The sequence below is a fragment of the Hyla sarda genome, chromosome 4, assembly GCF_029499605.1.
Source record: "Hyla sarda isolate aHylSar1 chromosome 4, aHylSar1.hap1, whole genome shotgun sequence".
Lineage (NCBI taxonomy): Eukaryota > Metazoa > Chordata > Amphibia > Anura > Hylidae > Hyla > Hyla sarda.
This window is the reverse complement of record NC_079192.1, coordinates 166,646,144-166,669,730: the sequence shown is the minus strand read 5'-3', so window position 1 is coordinate 166,669,730 and position 23,587 is coordinate 166,646,144. Positions and strand designations below refer to the sequence as shown.

Here is a 23,587-nt window from a genome sequence, read left to right as displayed (position 1 = left end):
GTTCTCCGATGGGGACAGCGCAGCGTTGGGCTGATAATTCATTCGAGGGGGAGGGGCCCAACCAGTATTGTGGCATAAAAAATTCATATCGCGCAGGACAAAAATTTCTATATTTGGTATGAACCGGTATACCACCCAGCACTACTTTAAGCCATGTCAGATTCACTGGAAATTTTTGGCAAAACCTATTTGTAATGTTTGTAATGCAATGAGCCATTAGTCTGATTCTCCCCACCACTAGTAGTAAGCTTCAAAATGTATAATTCTTTAAAATCCACACAAACAAAATCCATTGTTTCACTGCTTCAACGTGTTTATTATGTGCCAAACAAAAATAAACGACACCACATCTGTAGGTTAAGTGCATTTTCTGCTTGCATAACTACAATGAGGTAGAGACTTTACACACGCAGCTTCACAGAAATGCCCATATTAGGGCAGCTAGTGCAGATTTAGCTCAGCATGTACTGGAAAAGAGGGGGATACAGACCGTGGGATCTTTGGCACAGAGCTTACAAAGGGGGGTGGGTACAGAAATAAAAAAAGAAAAATGGACAAACTTTAAAGGCTTGCAACAATTTGCATAAGTCAGCTGCTTCCTATAACAAAATACTCAAACCAAGAGCATGGGCACATTCCCTCCAGGAGAAAGGTCTCATCTCTTGCCTCTACCCCATTCTCAAAAAGAAAATTACAGCCATTTTCTGTCCAGCCAACCAAATAGGAAGTGATTAAAAACTACCATCCCCTGAAGTGCAAATTAAAAAAGTGCAACAAACATCCTTAAAACTATATTCACACAGGATATTTATCTGTTTCAGCCAAGGCCCCAAGTCTGTAGTTTTGTTGCAAATTCTGTTGTACAAATAAGTATTTTATTTTTATGTTCTTTTCAACTAGCAGCTCCCAGAAACAGAACAATTGCAATTATGTTAAAAGCTGCCAGGAAAGGAAAAAAAAATGGACTTAAAAACCATCTTAAGAGTGTAAAAAAGGAACAGGTAAAAATCCCACAGAGGGTAAAATATGTAATATGATTTGGTTTAAATTAAGAGCAGATCCTGCTATTGTTGTTTCAGTAAAAATGCCAACTGAACAGCTCATTTGTGGTTCAGAAGGACATTATAAAGTAATCAGAAGGCACTGTATGGCAACGGCAAAAAACTGGGTAACAGCTTAATGAAATATGTATCACCCACAGTATTTGCAAGGAATGTAAAAAAGCGCCTGTAATAAAAAAGGGGAAAAAAAAAAAAGGCAAAGGCAATAAACCATCAGATACTGTCCACACATTGCTTACATTCAGCAAGTGTTGGAGCTTAATATGGGTACTGCAAAGACTACTAGAGTACTCTGCCCCATTACATAAAAAAAGCCACCAAAAAAACAAAAACCCTACAAAAAACACAGACAGTATCCCTGGCAAAACTTCACTGTGCACAAGTGCAGAACACTTACAAGGTACAGCAAACAGTAAGTGCCAAACAAAATAAAGTGACTTCCCCCCACCATCTGCTGACTTCCACAATAATCCTGGAAAGATCTATGATGCTCCTGCTGTCTGGAGGGACATAGGGCGCAGTGTCCTCTTCAGCACATTCACTGAATTAAAGTTCTTAGCTGGCAACTTTCTTTAACTGGAGTCACGGCTTTTCTGGTTGCGCATTAAAGGGCGGTGGTGACGTAGGATCTCCATTGAGTGCTGCCAGTGCCAGCAAGAACGGCAGAAGTACTTGAAGCAAACCTTAAGGGGAAATAAAATAAACCACATAAGAACTCAGTTACTCTTAGGCAGGCTAGAGCAGTAGAGCACAGATCACTATTCAATGCTGTGCTACTACACAACTTCGATCAGTGTTAGCAATGTGATAGATTGCTTGTTCTAGGTCCCAATGGGGAGGGTTATAATAAAAAGTGGACACATTTTTATTAACCCCCCCCCCCCCCTTTCCCATTTTTCAAATTGAAGTAAATGTGTTATTGTACTAGTTCAGACTTCTCCCCATGTGGCAATATTATGTAAATTAAACAGCACTAGAGATGAGCGAACTGCCAGTAATTCGATTCGTCACAAACTTCTTGGCACAGCGTTTGCCGACTTTAGCCTACATAAATTAGTTCAGTTTTCAGGTGGAAAAGGTGGATACAGTCCTGGGAGAGTCTCCAGCCCACCGGAGCACCTGAAAGATGAACTAATTTATGCAGGCTAAAGTCAGCAACTTCTGAGCCGAGAAGTTTGTGATGAATCGAATTACTGTAAGTTCGCTCATCTCTAAACAGCACCATGGATAGTTTGAATGTAAAAAATGCCAGTCAAATTGCACATTTTGGTCACCTCTTTTCTGGTACATGATCAAAAAGCCCCATCAAAACAAAAATGGTACTGAAAAACTACAGAAGAAAAAACTATTTTAAGCATACTAGTCTTATATAGGATTTTCGTTTTTGTACTAGTTAAAAAAAAAAACATTTATATTAAGTTAAAATTATAGTCATCCATCTTCTGTCCATTCGAATACAATAAGTGCACTGAGTACAAACTAAACCCCCAAAAGTTGCATGATGCTTTCTTTAATTTCTCCCCACAAATAATTTTGGGTTCACTACATTTTGTGGTTGACTAATTGTACTTTGGAAGCGTTGTGGAATTTAGGAGAAAAAAAAAAAAAAAAAAGTGGTCACTCAGTGCAAAAAGGTACATACCATATGGGAATAAAAAGGCCTTGAACAGAAGAAAACCAATGTGGATGAACAAAAACGTAAATAGGGTAAAAGGCATTTAAGCTACTAAAAACAGAAAGGCAGTGAAGTACATGAAAAAGCTAGGTTAAAAATGTTTTTTAAAATAAATAAAAGCAGCAAAATTGAAGACAGTTACTCTAATTTTTTACCTATTTGCTAAAGCATTGGTCCTATAAAGAAAAAAGGGAAAAATATTTTTTAAAAATCTCCACTAATTGAGGAAAATTAAATGCCAGGTAAATATAAGGCGAGCCTATTCAGGAAGATGCAGTGCCGCAAAATAAAAATAAAAAATCACTAGAGTCAGATGTCATTCACACCTGTGTTATAAGGGAGTTAAGTAATGCAATATACCCCTATTTCTAGTATTCAAGGACTATAGTGATTGGGTCTGTACCCCAGGACTGAAGCATAGCAAATGTGGTAAATTAAAATCTCCCTTAGCAGACACTCCCAATAGCAGACAGTGACACACTTAATAGACAAAACACATAATAGGTGACAACCAGGCTTATGTGCCGACCCTACCTTGTACCCAGGGCCACCAATACTACCCAGTAAGTGGCCCAGGCTCCCAGGGGGCCCTGACCCCTGCTGAAACCCCAGCACAGAAGCAGAAGACTGCTGTTTAAACAGTCGTTTCCTGCTTCTGCACATCATTTGCCCCCATGCCAAAGCATCCCCTTTTTAAACCCCCCCCCCATGCCACCTAATTTCCCAGATCCCCCTGTGCAAATTAATCACTCCATCATCACCACCCCCCTGATCTCTCTTTATCCCACCTGTCCTCCACCCATGGAGGTGCTGTGAGCAGTGGCAGCTGCAGGCACTGATGAGTGAAGCATTTTACATCACTCGTCATTACCAGCAGCCACCACTGCTACTTTCTGCTAATCCCGCCAAGGGCCCCTGCACCTGCTGGGCAGGTAAGAACAGGGGTAGGAGGGATGGGGAAAAGTTATGTGGCACAAGGGGTGGATAATGAATTTCCACAGAAGAAAATTAAGGGGGAACTATTTAGCACAGGGGATAAGGAGGGATGATTTGGCACAAGGTGACTAAAGTGGCACATGGATGAAATAGACCAGGATGTTGATAAGGGGTGATTTAAATGCCCTGGGAGATTCTACTGTAATATTGCCTTTTATCATGTTTTTATAAGTAATTACACACTAGCCTGATTACAGTACTTTGCTATTGAGAGATGTCCCCTTTTGAGGGTGGAAGTCTCAAATCTTTCTAAATGACAGCCACTTTATTCCGACCGTCAGCTATTGGGAGATTCTACTGTACCAATATTTAAAAAGTAGAGGCCTATAAGGCCAGAGGTCTTTGTGGCCTATTTGATATAGAAAATTGGCTCCACGTCTAAATTTATTTGAGGGATTACAGAGTATCTTTGAAAATAAATGTATGACTTCATATCTGCATAGGTAAAGGGTGGTTCAGTCCTCAAGTTCACCTCCTCATAAAAGCTGGTTAGTTTAAGACTGGGGTGAATCACTGGACGTAGTATAAAGCATTTGATCTAGTGCCACATAAAAAGGTGTTAATATGAAAATGCTTGGGCTGGGGGGAAATGTGTAAGTGGGTAATCAACTGGCTCAGTGATAACAGTGGGTGCTTTTAATGGTACATACTGGTTGGGCGACTTATTAGTGGGGTACCACAAGGGTACGTTTTGGGTCCTATTCTTTTAAATTTTTTATGAGCTTGTAGAGGCATTGTATAGTAAAGTGTCAATCTTTGATCACTTTACACAGTTTGGAATCCTCTGCAGACTAGGACCGTTACAAATTGATCTGGATGGGTTGAGGCTGGGAAGTGGCAGATTATGCTCAGATAGATTTAAGGTTATATGTACATGGGAAGGGGGAAAGAGAGGCTGGGATTATGTACTAAATGGGAAAATATTGGGGATGACTGAAAGGAAAAATTATTTCAGACAACAGTAAATTTTACTGTAGTAACAGTGTAAGGCAGCTGCTGCAAAGGACAATAAAATCATGGGGTGCATCAAAAGTGGCATAAATGTATAAGGGTAGAATAGTTTCCTTGTGTGGTCTGTTATCCAAACCCTAGGGCCGTAGCCCAGGGTGCACCACACCTCTTGTTATTCCCCTTATAAAATATAATTTATTATGTTCAATGAATAAAAGATAATCCCAGAAGAAATGATTTAAAAATTATGTACTGAGGGATAATTCTGGTACAAGTGGGATCTAAAGACCTCCACACTAAAGGTTCTGCAGCAACCTATAATCCACTCTCACACAGCTTTAAAAACACTATATTGCTGCCTCTACATGTTTCGCTGTCTCCACAGCGTTTTCAAGAGGCAAGACAGTGGCAACAACAGTCCAAAATGGCGGAAGGGGCTATTTATAGATGCCCTTCTTACATCATCAATAGTGGACCTACTATTCCACCTATTGGAATCATGATACCATATCCACAAATCACTAGAATATATTCCATATCACTTCCTGGGTTAAGTTTATATCCTGGTCCAATAGTAATCCACCTTGCATACTTACAATCCGTCCCCCGTCAGTCATGTGTGTATACCTCATATCATAGCAACCTCATTGGCTATTTCGTCATCACCCGGCGCATCGCATACTCTCTCGCATTGTGTCTAGCGTTCCTATCTTCCTGCCGTCATTTAGGCAGCATTGCGCACGCGACGAATGCCGCTCGGGCTTTCGCGTATGCGCCCGCACTTCTAATATGTCAGGACTCACCGGTCCCATTGCGCTTGCCCAGGAACTTGTATTATAGCAATGTTCACTAACTCCATTGCGCCTGCGTGGGGACTTACGCTCCTATATAGTAAAATTCCACCAGTGGTTCTTATATATAAGTACTGGTATAAGCATCATTATATTCCCCTATTAGTCATTACATATAATAAAGAATATAGCAATATATAGTGGTGCTGTCTTATCAGTGAATTGGATAACAATACTATCAATAGTCATATGCACCTTAGATGTTAAATACAATTATTAATGCTTTAGTGTGAAAAGTGACAATTGGTTAACTTAATAGTGAAAAATATGTGAATATTTATCCCAATTCTTACTAATAGAAATGGATATACCGATCTATGGATAAATACACCTTTTCATAGTGACTAAATTATCAATAGGTGGCTGTTACTACCTATTGTGTCCTGAATAATACCCCCCTAATAAAGTAGTAATAATATTAAAAATAATAGCCTCATGTGAAGACCTTATACATGAAAGATGCATATAATTATTGTTATCCAAATCCCATTTATTTTCTATTTGTTTCCTCCAATCTTCCAAGGAGGTGTGTGTGTACATGTGTGCGTGTGCGTATATATGTACATGTGTGCGTGTGCGTATATATGTACATGTGTGCGTGTGCGTATATATGTACATGTGTGCGTGTGTGTATATATGTACATGTGTGCGTGTGTGTATATATGTACATGTGTGTATATATGTACATGTGTGCGTGTGTGTATATATGTACATGTGTGCGTGTGTGTATATATGTACATGTGTGTATATACACGTGTATATATACATATACACACACATATACATATATACACACACACACACACACACACATATACATATACACACACACATATACATATATATACATATATACACACACAGAAAAGGGGACCATTTGCGTATCAATCCTAATTATCACAAGGACCATCAATAGATGAATACTAAATCAATAATATTACATCATCAATATGCAGGGCCCAATTCATAAAAAGGTAAATATATTTGGAATATATCTATAATCTTGTCCAGATCACGTTCTGGATTAGTCACCATATAGGACCGATTAAACTACACTGGGAAATAATTAGTGAAAGATAAATTTTACAAATTACATTTTACAAGAATGCTGCAAACGAAAAGCCCTCATTCAAACCCTTTGGTGTTTGACTATGTAGCGTTATCAATAGGAGGTTATCAATATTGCCCTATCGTGGGCCCAGTTTCAACTGGCATAAACCCACAAATTGTAGATCCTTAATGCGACCACCATGCATCGCCCTCATGTGTCTCGAGACCGGTGTGTCTCGTTCTGTCCTGATAGAGCTCAGGTGCTGTAATAGGGTAACCACAACATCAAAAAGTCATCAATGTAACGCCCATAAAATAAAATGTGCTCTGTGAAAACACTCAAATCATCCGCAAAAACAGACGTGCTCTCCCACCACCCTAAAAGAGGTTCGCATAATTTGGTGCACAAGAAGCCCCCATAGCAGTGCCCTGTGTTTGGTGATAGAAGGTATTATTGAAAAGAAAATAATTGTGTCAAGATAAAGGTGAGTAAGGATAAAACAAAAGTGTTGTGTTCGTGATACATTGTGCTCTTAGTGTATAGAAATCTTGAGACTGCCTCTACACCCAGCTCATGCCGTATGTTACTGTAGAGGCTTTCCACGTCCAAACTCGTTAATATCGTAGTATCGGTAACAGTAATGTTATTCAGTTTTAGGAAGGGCATCTTTCGTGTCTCTCAAATAAGTGAAGTGACAAATGGAAATAAAATGTGATCCAAATAGATACTACCACCTTGTGTAAGACAGTCATTCCCTAAAACAATAGGTCTACCCCTAATTGGATTTGTGTTTTTGTGTATTTTGGGAAGTGCATAAAAGGTTGATGTTGTGGGACAGGGGTTAAACATGGCTTTGAATTCATCATTTGATATTAAATTTCTCTCTTTAGCTGATAATAGGTGTTCCTTATATTCTTTCAGGTAAGCTCCAGTGGGGTCAGAAGGTAATAACTCATATTTAGTGTTAGTATTGCCATAACCATCTCTACATAATCTTCTCTGTCCATCAATACGACGTTACCGCCTTTATCACTAGATTTAATTATTAGCGAGTCATTGCTTTTCAGATTAGTCAGTGCTTGTTGTTCTTGTTGCGTTAGATTGGAGTTAACCCTCTCTCTCTTGGGTCGTATACTGCCCAACTCTTGCAACACAATGTCAACAAAGATCTCAATGTTGGGGTATTGTGTAAAACAGGGTGTTAGTTTAGATTTCGGTTTCATATCCGTCAGGGGTGCTTCGAACATTGATGAGGCCCCCTCACTCTCCAATAAGAGCTCATGTAACTGATTCCTTACAAACTCATCTTGTTGTAATTGTGTTCTTGCATCATTAGTTCTCTCTTGGTGCCATTTATGTAGAGCAAGCTTTCGTGCAAATAAGTTAATGTCCTTCACCCATGTGAAAAGATCGAACTTAGGCACTGGGGTGAAGGACAGGCCTCTCTTCAATAAAGATGTTTCAACATCATTAAGGATGTGCCTAGAGAGATTATTTGCAAGGAATCTCCATGGTCTTCTCGACCCGCAGTCTCATCCCTTCCCGTCAAAACATTGATGGCGGGGGTAGCTGCATTCCTGGTACCCCTAAAAAATGTTGGGCAGTAGTCCCACTTGTCTGTGGAGTAGGGGGCACTCCAGATATCGGGCCCCTCGGCAACATGGGACCCGACGCTGCAGCTGTTGCTCCTATATGCATTGTGTTCATTTGAGTGGAAGCCCCACTTGGCATAGTGGATAAGAAATGCGAGGGTGATGACCCCAAAGTACCCATTTGTTGACGGCCTCCTTGATGGGCCCCCTGATTTATAGGTGGGCATAGTTGCCCTGGATTTGTGGATGGGCATAATTGTCCTAGATTTTGTGGTTTAACTCCAGATATTTGTGTAGTGGGACGTTTCGCTTGAGATTGTCTGGGCCGATAAGGTTTATTTTTCCGTTTTATAATGTGGTCTCTGTGTGCTCCCTGAATCCGAAAGAAATCCCTCAGTTCCTGAGGTTTCTGATTCAGAGAAATCAGTTTGTCTCTGCACTTGTTGGTAAGAGTAATTGGGTCTCTGTTGTGGACCTCCCTTATTGAGACCACGATATGAGTACACTATTATTGGCAAAGTCCGTGCAATCTCTAATGTATTTCTTGTGCTTTTCTTCTTTAATTTCGTTTTTAAATTGATCTAAGTGTCCCTGTAATCTCGTTTCTAGGATGGCGAATTCAGGATGAGGAGCGAAGCTCTGTAGGTTTTTGAGTTCCGTCTCAAATTCCTGACCGGCCAAAATCAGATGTTTCTTCTCATATTCTATTAAGTATGCGATCATGCGCAAAGAATTTTCTGTCAATACCTGTTCCCACCCTTTGATGAACGATTGATCTTCTCGATGAGAGTTTGGGACTATGGGTTTTTAAAGCTATGTTTGAGAGTGGATTATAGGTTGCTGTAGAACCTTTAGTGTGGAGGTCTTTAGATCCCACTTGTACCGGAATTATCCCTCTCAGCACATAACTTTTATTATGTTCAGTGAAAGATAATCCCAGAAGAAATGATTTAAAAATTATGTTTTATAAGGGGAATAACAAGAGGTGTTTTGCACCCTGGGCTACGGCCCTAGGGTTTGGATAATAGTTGTAGTTGGCCTTTTGTGCCCCTTAGTGGGTCAATTTAGTCTAGTTTAGTTAATCAAAGAGATTTAATTCTCATTTAGGATCCATTATTGTCCTGGCCAATGTAATGGCAGGTTTTCTATCACAACAAGTGAATAGAGATCGTTTTGCTGCTGAAGCCCTACAGGTTTTTTCTACGGATAAGTTACCACCGGAACAAACCAATATACAACAGGTTTTCAAGAACCTTTCTAAAACTTATAAGAGGTATATTAGATCGTGGTGGGAAGTAAAGAGTCTCGATATTTACGCCCAACAGGGGATTGTGTATAGGGGTCTACGTATCCCCAAACTCTCATCGAGAAGATCAATCGTTCATCAAAGGGTGGGAACAGGTATTGACAGAAAATTCTTTGCGCATGATCGCATATTTACTAGAATATGAGAAGAAACATCTGATTTTGGTCGGTCAGGAATTTGAGACTGAGCTCAAAAACATACAGAGCTTCGCTCCTCATCCTGAATTCGCCATCCTAGAAACGAGATTACAGGGACACAGATTTAAAAACGAAGTTAAAGAAAAGCACAAAAAATACATTAGAGATTGCACGGACTTTGCCAATAATAAAGTGTACTCATATCGTGGTCTCAATAAGGGAGGTCCACAACAGAGACCCAATTACTCTTACCAACAAGTGCAGAGACAAACTGATTTCTCTGAATCAGAAACCTCAGGAACTGAGGGATTTCTTTCGGATTCAGGGAGCACACAGAGACCACATTATAAAACGGAAAAATAAACCTTATCGGCCCAGACAATCTCAAGCGAAACGTCCCACTACACAAATATCTGGAGTTAAACCACAAAATCTAGGGCAATTATGCCCATCCACAAATCCAGGGCAACTATGCCCACCTATAAATCAGGGGGCCCATCAAGGAGGCCGTCAACAAATGGGTACTTTGGGGTCATCACCCTCGCATTTCTTATCCACTATGCCAAGTGGGGCTTCCACTCAAATGAACACAATGCATATAGGAGCAACCGCTGCAGCATCGGGTCCCATGTTGCCGAGGGGCCCGATATCTGGAGTGCCCCCTACTCCACAGACAAGTGGGACTACTGCCCAACATTTTTTTTTTTTCTAGGGGTACCAGGAATGCAGCTACCCCCGCCGTCAATGTTTTGACGGGAAGGGATGAGACTGCGGATCGAGAAGACCATGGAGATTCCTTGCAAATATATAATCTCTAGGCACATCCTTAATGATGTTGAAACATCTTTATTGGAGAGGCCTGTCCTTCACCCCAGTGCCTAAGTTCGATCTTTTCACATGGGTGAAGGACATTAACTTATTTGCACGAAAGCTTGCTCTACATAAATGGCACCAAGAGAGAACTAATGATGCAAGAACACAATTACAACAAGATGAGTTTGTAAGGAATCAGTTACATGAGCTCTTATTGGAGAGTGAGGGGGCCTCATCAATGTTCGAAGCACCCCTGACGGATATGAAACCGAAATCTAAACACCCTGTTTTACACAATACCCCAACATTGAGATCTTTGTTGACATTGTGTCGCAAGAGTTGGGCAGTATACGACCCAAGAGAGAGAGGGTTAACTCCAATCTAACGCAACAAGAACAACAAGCACTGACTAATCTGAAAAGCAATGACTCGCTAATAATTAAATCTAGTGATAAAGGCGGTAACGTCGTATTGATGGACAGAGAAGATTATGTAGAGATGGTTATGGCAATACTAACACTACTAAATATGAGTTATTACCTTCTGACCCCACTGGAGCTTACCTGAAAGAATATAAGGAACACCTATTATCAGCTAAAGAGAGAAATTTAATATCAAATGATGAATTCAAAGCCATGTTTAACCCCTGTCCCACAACATCAACCTTTTATGCACTTCCCAAAATACACAAAAACACAAATCCAATTAGGGGTAGACCTATTGTTTCAGGGAATGACTGTCTTACACAAGGTGGTAGTATCTATTTGGATCACATTTTATTTCCATTTGTCACTTCACTTCCTTCTTATTTGAGAGACACGAAAGATGCCCTTCCTAAAACTGAACAACATTACTGTTACCGATACTACGATATTAACGAGTTTGGACGTGGAAAGCCTCTACAGTAACATACGGCATGAGCTGGGTGTAGAGGCAGTCTCAAGATTTCTATACACTAAGAGCACAATGTATCACGAACACAACACTTTTGTTTTATCCTTACTCACCTTTATCTTGACACAATTATTTTCTTTTCAATAATACCTTCTATCACCAAACACAGGGCACTGCTATGGGGGCTTCTTGTGCACCAAATTATGCGAACCTCTTTTAGGGTGGTGGGAGAGCACGTCTGTTTTTGCGGATGATTTGAGTGTTTTCACAGAGCACATTTTATTTTATGGGCGTTACATTGATGACGTTTTGATGTTGTGGGACGGACCGGTTACCCTATACCAAGATTTTGTCAAAAGGCTGAACGATAACAGTATCAGGATGACCTTTACTTTGGAAATCGGAGGAAGATCGATCAACTTTTTAGATTTGAACATCTACATTGATGATCAGAATCGTCTGTAAACGGATATATTCCGTAAGCCGACTTCGACCAACTCGCTCCTCCACTGGGGTAGTTGGCATCCGGGCTCTCTCAAGAGGAGCATCCCGGTTGGCCAATACCTCAGGGCAAGGAGGAATTGCTCGGAGGAAGCTAACTTTCAAAAGGAGAGCAACAATTTGAATGGGAGATTCAGGCAGAGAGGCTACCCTCGTGTACATCTCAAGAGGGCTTATAAGAGAGCGTGTGAGTCAGATAGGAACACCTTGTTAAAGGGTACCTCTCATCAAAAAAACTTGATATATTATAGATTAATGTATGTAGAATAACTTTACAATTGCATGTTATTAAAAAATATGCTTCTTTCTATTTAATTTTCCACTTTGAAGAAATGACCACTAGGGGTCTCCCTTACCAATCCTGGCAGCAAGCATTTCAGACTCATGCTGGAGTCCTAAACATTATGAGCTGCCAGTCTGCTTTGTTCACAAAGGAGAACACTCAGAGCTGCCAGCCTGCTTTGTTCACAGCCTGTTTGGCTGTGAACAAAGCAGGCTGGCAGCTCTGAGTGTTTAGGACTCCAGCATTAGTCAGAAATGCTTGCTGACAGGACTGATCGGGAAAAATACAATAGAAAGAAGCATATTTTTCATTAACATGCTATTGAAAAGTTATTCAACATTCATTAATCTAAAATATATCAAAAGTTTTTTTGATGAGAGGTACCCTTTAACCACAACTAGAATGGCGGATACTTCTAAGAAAGTGAGATGTATTGGAACATATGATGGGCATACGGACCAGGTGATGGCAATATTACGCCGACATTGGCATCTTCTAACCCGTGATCAAGATCTAGCAGGGGTAGTCGGAAGCTTCCCTAGTGTCACCTTTAGGAAAGGTCCAAGTATTAAAGACCAATTAGTACATAGCCATGTGATGCCCACCTTTGAGAAGGATGGCTGAGAAACACAACGGTAGGATGCCATCCCTGCGGACATTGTAGTTTCTGCCCACAGATAAGGAAGACGAAGATAGTAAGTAACCCTGTGGATGGTCGCCAATATGATATTAGGCAGTTTATAAACTGTAGTACCCGTAACATCATTTACATTGCCCAATGCCCCTGCCCCAAGTGGTATGTGGGCAAGACGATACAGGAATTTCGTAAACAAATTTCACAGCACCTGAGCTCTATCAGGACAGAACGAGACACACCGGTCTCGAGACACATAAGGGCGATGCATGGTGGTCGCATTAAGGATCTACAATTTGTGGGTTTATGCCAGTTGAAACTGGGCCCACGATAGGGCAATATTGATAACCTCCTCCTACGGGAGGAGGCAAAATGGATTTGGAGGCTACATAGTCAAACACCAAAGGGTTTGAATGAGGGCTTTTCGTTTGCAGCATTCTTGTAATTTGTAAAATTTATCTTTCACTAATTATTTCCCAGTGTAGTTTAATCAGTCCTATATGGTGACTAATCCAGAACGTGATCTGGACAAGATTATAGATATATTCCGAATATACTTACCTTTTTATGAATTGGTCCCTGCATATTGATGATGTAATATTGATTTAGTATTCATCTATTGATGGTCCTTGTGATAATTAGGATTGATACGCAAATGGTCCCCTTTTCTGTATATATGCATGCACACACATATACACACATACACACACACACACTTGGAAGATTGGAGGAAACAAATATACATGAAAGATGCATAAAATTATTGTTATCCAAATCCCATTTATTTTCTAAGGTCTTCACATGAGGCTATTGTTTTTAATAATATTATTACTACTTTATTAGGGGGGTATTATTCAGGACACAATAGGTAGTAACAGCCACCTATTGATAATTTAGTCACTATGAAAAGGTGTATTTATCCATAGATCGGTATATCCATTTCTATTGATAGTAAGAATTGGGATAAATATTCACATATAATTTTACACTTAAGTTAACCAATTAATTGTCACTTTTAACACTGAAACATTAATAATTGTATTTAACATCTAAGGTGCATATGACTATTGATAGTATTGTTATCCAATTCACTGATAAGACAGCACCACTATATATTGCTATTTTCTTTATTATATGTAATGACTAATAGGGGAATATAATGATGCTTATACCAGTACTTATATATAAGAACCACTGGTGGAATTTTACTATATAGGAGCGTAAGTCCCCACGCAGGCGCAATGGAGTTAGTGAACATTGCTATAATACAAGTTCCTGGGCAAACGCAATGGGACCGGTGAGTCCTGACATATTAGAAGTGCGGGCGCATGCGCGAAAGCCCGAGCGGCATTCGTCGCGTGCGCAATGCTGCCTAAATGCCGGCAGGAAGATAGGAACGCTAGACACAATGCGAGAGAGTATGCGATGCGCCGGGTGATGACGAAATAGCCAATGAGGTTGCTATGATATGAAGTATACACACATGACTGACGGGGGACGGATCGTAAGTATGCAAGGTGGATTACTATTGGACCAGGATATAAACTTAACCCAGGAAGTGATATGGAATATATTCTAGTGATTGGTGGATATGGTATCATGATTCCAATAGGTGGAATAGTAGGTCCACTATTGATGATGTAAGAAGGGCATCTATAAATAGCCCCTTCCGCCATTTTGGACTGTTGTTGCCACTGTCTTGCCTCTTGAAAACGCTGTGGAGACAGCGAAACATGTAGAGGCAGCAATATAGTGTTTTTAAAGCTGTGTGAGTGGATTATAGGTTGCTGCAGAACCTTTAGTGTGGAGGTCTTTAGATCCCACTTGTACCGGAATTATCCCTCTCAGCACATAATTTTTAAATCATTTCTTCTGGGATTATCTTTTATTCATTGAATAGATAATAAAAGTTATATTTTATAAGGGGAATAACGAGAGGTGTTTTGCACCCTGGGCTACGGCCCTAGGGTTTGGATAATAGTTGTAGTTGGCCTTTTGTGCCCCTTAGTGGGTCAATTTAGTCTAGCTTGTGTGGTCTGACTACTGACTGACGACATGACACTAGTGCTCTGTTCTGCACACAGTTTTCCAAGATTAACACAATAGGAGTGTTCCTTTGTGTTACCCCTGGTCTTCCCTACACAACTTTTTTTTACTATTCCTGTTAATTATTCTAGGTTTGACTCCATCTGTGTAGGCAGCTTTTTTTTCTTTCAAATCTTTACCTATTTTCAACACAGTAGGGATATACAGGGACACTTATCATCGTTGCTTTGGTAAGCAAGTTCTGTAGTCATTTTTTCTTGCCATTTTTGCTTATGTATGACATTTATCATACTATCACAGGGGGTTGATAAATTTGGCTTACATGAGCAAAAACCAAGAAATCACTTTTAAATACCATTTTTTTTTGCGCACAAGCAAAAACCAAATAATGACTACAGAACATCACTTTGCAGATTATATATATATTATCTACCTAAATGTTTTTTTTTTACTTCTTATTTCAGATCCGTGTATCCTGTGGACTACTTCGATGACCAGCGTTTTTCTTTGCTCGATATTAATAAAATGGTTAACAAGGGCTTGTGGGGGAGTGATTTGTAATAATGTTTTAAAACCATTTTTTTCTAAATTTACTTGACAGGATTAGTAGTGAAAGCTGTCTTATAGACGAAGTCCATTACTAAGCCGGGCTTAGCGTTAGCCACAAATACAGCTAGCGCTAACCCCCAATTACCCCGGAATCCATTGTCACAGTGGTGCCGGGAAGTGCTGGTACCAACAGGCCCGGAGCATCAAAAATGGCGCTCCTGGGCCTAGGCGGTAACAGGCTGGCGTTATTTAGGCTGGGGAGGGCCAGTAACAATGGTCCTCGCCCACCCTGGTAACATCAGGCTGTTACTGTTTGGTTGGTATTTGGCTGAGAATAAAAATAGGGGGGACACCTATGCATTTTTTTTTTATATTTATTTATAAAAAAAAAAAAAACATGCATAAGGTCCCCTATGCCAACCAAATGCCAATCAAATACCAACCAAACAGCAACAGCCTGACGTTACCAGGATGGGCGAGGACCATTGTTACTGGCCCTACCCAGCCTAAATAACGCCAGCCTGTTACCGCCCAGGAGCGCCATTTTTGACGCTCCGGGCCTGTTGGTACCGGCTCTTCCCGGCACCCCTGTGGCGTCTGGTACCGGTGTAATAATTGGGGGTTAGCGCTAGCTGTTTGTGGCTAATGCTAAGCCCGGCTTAGTGATGGACTCAGTCTATAAGAGCTTCCATTACTAAGCCTGTCAGGTAAAGAAAGGAAAAAACACAACAGGTTTAAAACATTTTTTATGGTTAACGAGGGCTTGTGGGGAAGTTTTTTGTAATTTTATTAAAATCAAACAAAGAAAAACGCTGGTCATCGAAGTAGTCCACCGAATCCGAAGGAGTCCACAGGATACACGGATCTGAAATGAGAAAAATATAAAAATAAAAAATAAATGGGTTAGTACATTTATCATCACCTGCTCGCACCTCTCCTACCCCGCACGACTACAACTCCCAGCATGCACTTACAGTAAGGACATGCTGGGAGTTGTAGTCCTGCAGCTGGGGGCAGGGGACAAGCTTGTTATTCGCCTGCACTGCACAACTACAACTCCAAGCACGTCCTTACAGTAAGGGCATGCTGGGTGTTCTAGTCCTACAAAGTGAGACACACAAACATCCACAGTCCGAGAGACACACAACACACTCACAGACACAGTCACACACACAGAATCACACAGAATCACGCATACATCGTCACACACAGTCACACAGACAGATCGAGACAGACAGACTCACCCATCCAGCGCAGCGCAGCGCTCCTTCTCTCCGGGCACCCTGCGAGTGACGTCAATGACGGAGGGACATCAGGCCGGCGCAACCGAAGACGTGGGAGCGGAGGCAGAGGCCGGGCACAGTGCAGGTGAAGACCGGAGGGGGAGGGGGGGGGGGGGGCTGTGTTACGGACAGGCACAGCGGGGGTGAAAGCTGGGACAGACTCCTATATCCCCTAATGTTATGTCAATGTTCCGGTCGGGTCCTGTGATTGGCTGCTGGTCCTGGCCAATCACAGGACCCAGCGGGAGATGTGAAATGACAGCAGGGGATTTTGGAGCCCGAGCCTACATTACAGTGCAGCCGCCCGGGCTCCTCATACTGCCTCCCCTCACTTAATAATGATGGTGACACTGATATACATCCCCCTTTGTCTCCCGCCCGCGCCGCTCAGCTCCCGCTGCTACAAGACTACAACTCCCCGCGTGTCCTCACTGTAAGGGCATGCTGGGACTTTTAGTCTTGCAACAGTTAGCAGACAGATGGGAGTTGTGTGGCGCTGGCAGGTGAGAGGGGTGGGATGTAAATCACTGCAGTGTCCCTGTAGCGAAGTGAGGGTAGCAGGGAGAAAGTATGTCGGAGCCCGGGCGGCAGTAGCTTTTCGTGCTCCATGTTGGAGCGGGAGTAAATAGTCAATTTTAAGGCCGTTGCGACATTTTATTGTGCAGCTGCGACTGTTGCAGTTAATACCTGACAAAACCAAATCCATTTTGAAAAAAAATTTACTATGTAAGCAAGTTTGAATTTTCTTGCTTTTCTTGTTCTTCACGTAAATTGTCGCACGAAAACACACGTAGTCGCAGTTGCGACAATTATAGTAAAGAAAACCTGACTAATCCCCTTGATAAATGTCCCCCATAGTTCCTAAGGTTGAAAAGCCAAGAGTTCATTAAATTCAATGTAACCTGTCATTTTCATGCAGCCTGAACCGCAAGTCATGTGGACAGTCCCTGCCCCAGCCTTAATTGATCCCTCCCTATAGCCAAACAAGGATCAATCAAGACTTGATGGGGTGGGGTAGGGACTGCCCTGTGACTTGTGGGTCACGCTGCATGAAAAGTAATGACCGGTTACCTTAAAATAGGAACTCCAGATAGCAAGAATTATACAGATTGTCACTTCATGGCCAAACCAATTGTATTTAAATATACACTTACCTGTACTGGGTTGTTTTCCCTGTTGGAATATGCCATGAAAGGCAGGAAGTGAATAAAAAAACCTGCCACCCTCTAAACATTTGGGTAGGTTTCAGAAATTCAAGCCGATGTAAAGTTGTTGGGGGGGGGGGGGGGGGGTTAACGGTCAGACCCCATGATCGGATACATATCCCCTATCCATAAGGGGATATGTTTTCCTTTTAACTAGTACTCCCTTGTATTGTTTAGAGCAAGTTATATTATACATGACATTTTAAAGCACTTATATACCTGGTCTCTGCAGAAGAAGGGTCCTGGCTGAGAGTTGCAAATCTGGCACACAGAGTCTTCAAGGTAAGGGTCAATCTGGACCTGAAGAGAAATACTCTGAGTAAATATTAGCATTTAGGATTCACACACCGTTTGAAGTTGTGGTCAAATAAGAGTTTGTGAACCTCATCCTCATACAGGGCCCAGAGTCACCTGTCAGAATGATCACTTGGGTTTGACCACTGGACTCCTGAAATATGTTGACATTTATCCTCTATCCATAGTATAGGTGATAAGTGTTCTATGCTTAAATACCCCTTTCAGGGCATCATATGGCAATAGGTTCATTGTGCTTGTGGTAAAAGTTTAAGACTACAGAAAGTTATCAACCAGTTATTGTAGTTTTCTTAGACACCTTTGGGGAGGGTAGTATACACGTGAGATGTGACAAATGAGATATTTCTTAAAAGGGGGTTGGTCCAGGGTAATGATAGCCAAGTGGGGATTAGTGCATGGTTTGTTAACCACTCAATGCTCAACTTCATTTTGCTTCTGATGACGTGCTGACCCTGCAGGAAATGTCTGCTCAACCCCACCCCTAGATGCAGGAGTGACTCCGACAGTAATGGGCAGAGCAGACCATTCCTGCAGTGTAAGCATGTCACCAGAAGCAGAAAGAAGCTAAGCTGTTGAACTGCAGTGAATCAGGATAGAAGATTAATGGGGCAGGGAACCCTTTTAATAAGTCTGGCACATCTTGCACCACACTTTGATGTAAGTTATAGTGGACCTTTATTCTAGATAAGATCTCAAAATACATTTCAATGTCAAGTAAATTAGAGAAAAAAAAAAAAGAAAAAGTGGGAAGGCACTCATCCACTTTAATATAAATTTGCTACATTTTGCCATGCTTGTTACTTTAACTTTTCTGTACTGCCTAAAAATGTGGTTTTTGCACAGATTTAGGAATCTCTTGCATATGTATCAAACAGGGACTTAATTTGCTAATTAGTTGAATAAGTGTTCTCTGCTTCCTTTACTGGGGTCACTTCATTCCTATGTTGTCTTTAAAGAGTGCAGTACACTTTAAATAATGTGTCAGTGGCTTGAGCATTTACTATTTTCCAAATGTTATCTATCTAAAGCCTAAAAAAAAGTCAGATGGTCACTATAGCTGAAATAGACATCAGATGTCAAATTTTCATGTATAGTGCATTTTTTGACTTTTACTACACCAATTTATCCACTGGGTTATAAAATTGTATAGAAATGCTTCAGAATGTCAGCTTTTCTCTGGCTAGGTTCACACTTTCATTGTGTCATATGTTTACACAAACAGATTTAGAAAAAACACACACACACACACAACTCCAATATCAGTTATCAGATGATTTTACCTTCTTGGTAAACTTGGCAGTTTTTATCTCCACAAATGCAGCACTAACAGCCTTCAGATAACTGCGCTGATTGTTGAAAGTCACACGGCCAGAACCTGTTTTATTATAAAGGGGGAGGTAGGGGTGGTAGGTAATAGTGTTCTGTTATTATACCCATAATAACTACTAATATTAAGTAAAAAAAGTCAGCTACATACCAATTGGGTACTTGTGCTTATCCGTATCAATGCCTGCATAGACCACACCACCAAACAGATCATTCATTATAGAGGCAAGTGCTTCAGCATTCAGCATTCCATGCAGAGCCCCAACAAACACAGTTTTACTGGGATCCAGACGCTGAGATGGACTACGAACAAAATTGCTGTCTGCCAGCACCCAAGGAATGACCTGCACCTAAAACAGCAATGAAGTATGGAAAATCAGTTAGTAAAACTGGTCACTTCAACATAAAATCTAAGCTGATGTGTGAAACATTAGTGTTTCCAAACCAGGGTGCCAAAGGCTATGTAGGCATGCTTTGAGTTAAAGTCTTGCAACAGCTAGAGTCACGCAGGTTGAGACACCTATCCACTCATCAAGATTTACTGAACTTGTTTTACACAAGTTTGGAGCTTTAAATTTGAAAAGCCAGATTTTGATTAGTTTATTGACTGTAAGGAGATTACTGTACACCATTTACTTTATGATAACTTTACAGTTTAGTTAAATAATGGGAGCTCAACATAAAATGTGATTGCCCAAGCCGAGGATACTGTGGCGCGAGAGAAGAGAAAGAACAGAAGAAAAAATGCAAAGTAATAAAATATATAAAGAAAAAAAAACACGAATAAGTTTCCAAATTAAAATAGCATTTATTTAAATAAACTTAGTGGAGTGAGGTCCTTAGCAGGGCCCTTTCTTTGGACTATTCACGAGATAAAATATGATATATAGATGTACTATGAAAACTGTACTGAAGGTATATATAAAAACTGTATAATAGTACCCCTATTAGATATAATTAGAACTGGACACGGAAATAGGAAAGTCTTTGTGCTATATTAGGTGCTACAAATATGGATATTTCCTCCGCAAATGGAGATTACTTGTGTATAGTGAATAGCTTGGCAACATGCCAAAATAAGTTAGTTAGCAGCAGATAATATTTAGTCTCAGCATTTGGCAGTGCTGGATGCCCCCTGTTTGGAGCCCATTCTACCCTGACTGCTCAGGGCTACGGTATGAATGGCTTCAAACTCCATGGGGGTTGTAGCCGATTGTCCACAGTTATTGTAGTCCTCCGCTTCGGGACCATGCTATCACCCGGCGGCACGAGGACAGGTATGCGAAGCTCCGAGTGCAATGTGAGTTTGGCACTGTGTGCCTCTTACCGGCGGTGCAGTCATCCTAGCTGCAGCTGGCCAGCAGAGCAGAAAGTCCTTGGAGTGTATTTCTCTAATCAGAGGCTCCTAGGGTATAAGTCCTTCCGTGTGTCCACAGAGGGGGTGATGGTAGGTCAAACTCACATTGCACTCGAAGCCTCGCATACCTGTCCCCGCGCCGCCGGGCGATAGCGAGGTCCTGAAGCTGAGGACTACAATAACTGGACAATCAGCTACAACCCCCGTTTAGTTTGAAGCCATTCATATGGTAGCCCTGGGCTCCAAACAGGGGCATCCAGCACTGCAACAAAATATTATCTACTGCTAACTTATTTTGGCAAGGTGCAGTCCCTGCTATTGACTATACACAATCCATCTCCAGTTGCAGAGGAAATATCCATATTTGCAGCACCTAATATAGTGCAAAGACTTTCCTATTTCCGAGTCCAGTTCTAATTTTATTTAATAGGGGTACTATTATCCAGTGTTTTTATATATACCTTCAGTACAGTTTTCATAGTGTATCTATATATTTTATATCTTGTGACTAGTCCGAAGCAAGGACCCTGCTAAGGACCTCACTCCACTAAGTTTATTTAAATAAAAAGAGAATACGTTTCCAAATTAAAATATCATTTATTTTATTACTCTTTGCATTTTCTCTTCTGTTTCTCTCATCTCTCACCCCTAGCCTAGTAGGACTGTTACAACTTTACAGTTTAACTTTAAAGAAGGAGTTCCATTAGATTGATAGCATAGCTCCACATAGGTCAGTGTGGATGTCACCAATAAAGTGATACATCACAGGTTGAGATTCTATATTTAGCATAGACCCTTTAACATATCAAGTGGTAGCACCTGCCTCAAAAACGTCAAGATTCAAGTGCAAAATAAAGAACACCATAAAGCATAAGGACAGTCTTAGGGAAGACAGGCATGTCAAAAGAGTAGCTTGCAAGGAACCACTGATTGCTGCACCACATTTCACTCCTCGCTGAGACTAATTGAGTACACTGGAAGGCTGCTCCAGGCTTCATCCAGTAATGCTTTAAGTATTATGCAGGTCCTGCACTTCCATTTTCAGTTAACCTCCCTGGCGGTATGATTCTTTCTGGAAATTTGTACCAAAAGCAGTACAATTTTTTGCACTGAATCTCACATCTCCCCCCGCCCATTTCACATCTCCCCCATCACATTCTACCCCCTCCTTGTCACATTCTTCCCCCTTGTCACATTCCCCCCCCGTCACATTCCCCCCCCGTGTCAAATCCCCCTTGTCACATCCCCCGCCCCCCTTCATGTCACATTCCCCCTCCCGTCACATTCCCCCCCTCTTGTTACATTCCCCCCCCCCCCCCCCCTTGATGTCACATTCCTCCCCCTTCATGTCACATTTCCCCCCCCCCCCCCTCCTTCTCACCTTGTTCTGCAGCAGCATACACTAGGTTTACCGGGCAGATTTCAAACCTAGTGTATTTGCTGCAGAACAAGTCCTTTCCCCTTCAGCCAATCACAGGCTTTACACCACTGCGGCCTGTGATTGGCTGAAAAGTGAAAGGTCCTGTAAGATGAATAGAGCAGGGACCAGAGCGCACGGAGGGGAACGACACTAGGTGAGCAAAAGTTTTTTTTATTTTACTACTTTTTCCTTTTACACTTAGCTCAGTGTTTTTCTGACAGGGTACCTCCAGCTGTTAAACTACTACTCCCAGCATGCCCGGACAGCCTTTGGCTGTTCGGGCATGCTGAGAGTTGTAGTTTTGCAACAGCTGGAGGCCCCCTGGTAGGGAAACACTGACTTAGTATTTTTCTTTACCTGCTCTGGCCGGCCCCCGCAATGGGAGCCGACCAGAGCAGATAATCGCAAGTTTTCCCGGGGGCCGCATCGCTATATCGCATTGCTTTTGCGATATATCGTGCAGCCCGGCCGGGAACTCTGTAATTCTACCCCGAGAGTGACTCGGGGTTACCGATCCTGGCAGGGAAAATTAACCCCGAGTCACGCTCGGGAATACCGCTCAGGAGGTTAAAAGCATTATCTTATGGTAACTTATGTATGAAACAGATTCAGTATACAGCCTTAATAGTATTTTGGGTACATAATGCATTCAGACATTTTTTAACTAACAAACCACCTACCTCCTTGCAGCGCATCCTGCGACTTGACATCTTAAAATAGTGCTCACTCAGGCCATCTTGGCTTAGCAAGTCCTGAGTGCAGGCTTGAAGTAGCGCCCTCACAGATTTTTCAGATTCAAATACCAAGTACACATAGCCTGTAGTATTGAGGGGGGGGGGGGGGAGAAAAAAAAAAAAGCAACAAACAAACACATTTAGTTATTAGACAATGGCTTAAGCCTGCCATTAACACCTTAGATGCCATGATTCGGATTGATCACAGCATTTAAAGCATCATAGGGGCAATGCGAAAGAACTTTTGATGGGTTTGATCAGGCAAGATGATTTATCCTCTGGTATGGCCTGCCTTCTAGTAGATTGTACAAGTAGATTGCATATAGTACCGACTAGTGCTATGCTAATGCACAGGACTGAACAGTATTAGCAATTGTGTAATTGTTATACATACACACCACTGCTCATATTGGACTAGACTCAAGATTGTATATCGCAAATATACCATACATACTGAATACCATTAAACCTGAAAAGGGCTGCATTCCAGTTCATGCCTGCACAGCTGATGGCAACCGTGAAGGAAGAAGGTCAGTGGCCTTGCCTTCATCATAAGGAATAGTTTTTAAAAAGGTATCCACTGCTTAAAGGGTTTGCCTTTTTTTTT

General features: G+C 41.4%; 1 protein-coding gene across 7 annotated transcripts in view; it reads right to left on the bottom strand.

Annotated features, from left to right (window-relative positions):
• Positions 1-290: 290 nt before the first annotated feature.
• Positions 291-23,587, bottom strand: part of CPEB1 (cytoplasmic polyadenylation element binding protein 1) — a 69,170-nt gene continuing 45,873 nt past the window's right edge. For all 7 annotated transcript variants that reach the window (XM_056572625.1, XM_056572623.1, XM_056572628.1 and 4 more), the window contains exons 8-12: positions 22,927-23,063; positions 19,621-19,819; positions 19,424-19,518; positions 18,048-18,128; positions 291-1,744 (exon numbers count right to left, since the gene is read on the bottom strand). In XM_056572625.1, coding sequence (XP_056428600.1) covers positions 1,634-1,744; positions 18,048-18,128; positions 19,424-19,518; positions 19,621-19,819; positions 22,927-23,063 — 623 coding nt within the window. In that variant the 3' untranslated portion in view covers positions 291-1,633. The remainder of the gene's footprint in view (positions 1,745-18,047; positions 18,129-19,423; positions 19,519-19,620; positions 19,820-22,926; positions 23,064-23,587) is intronic.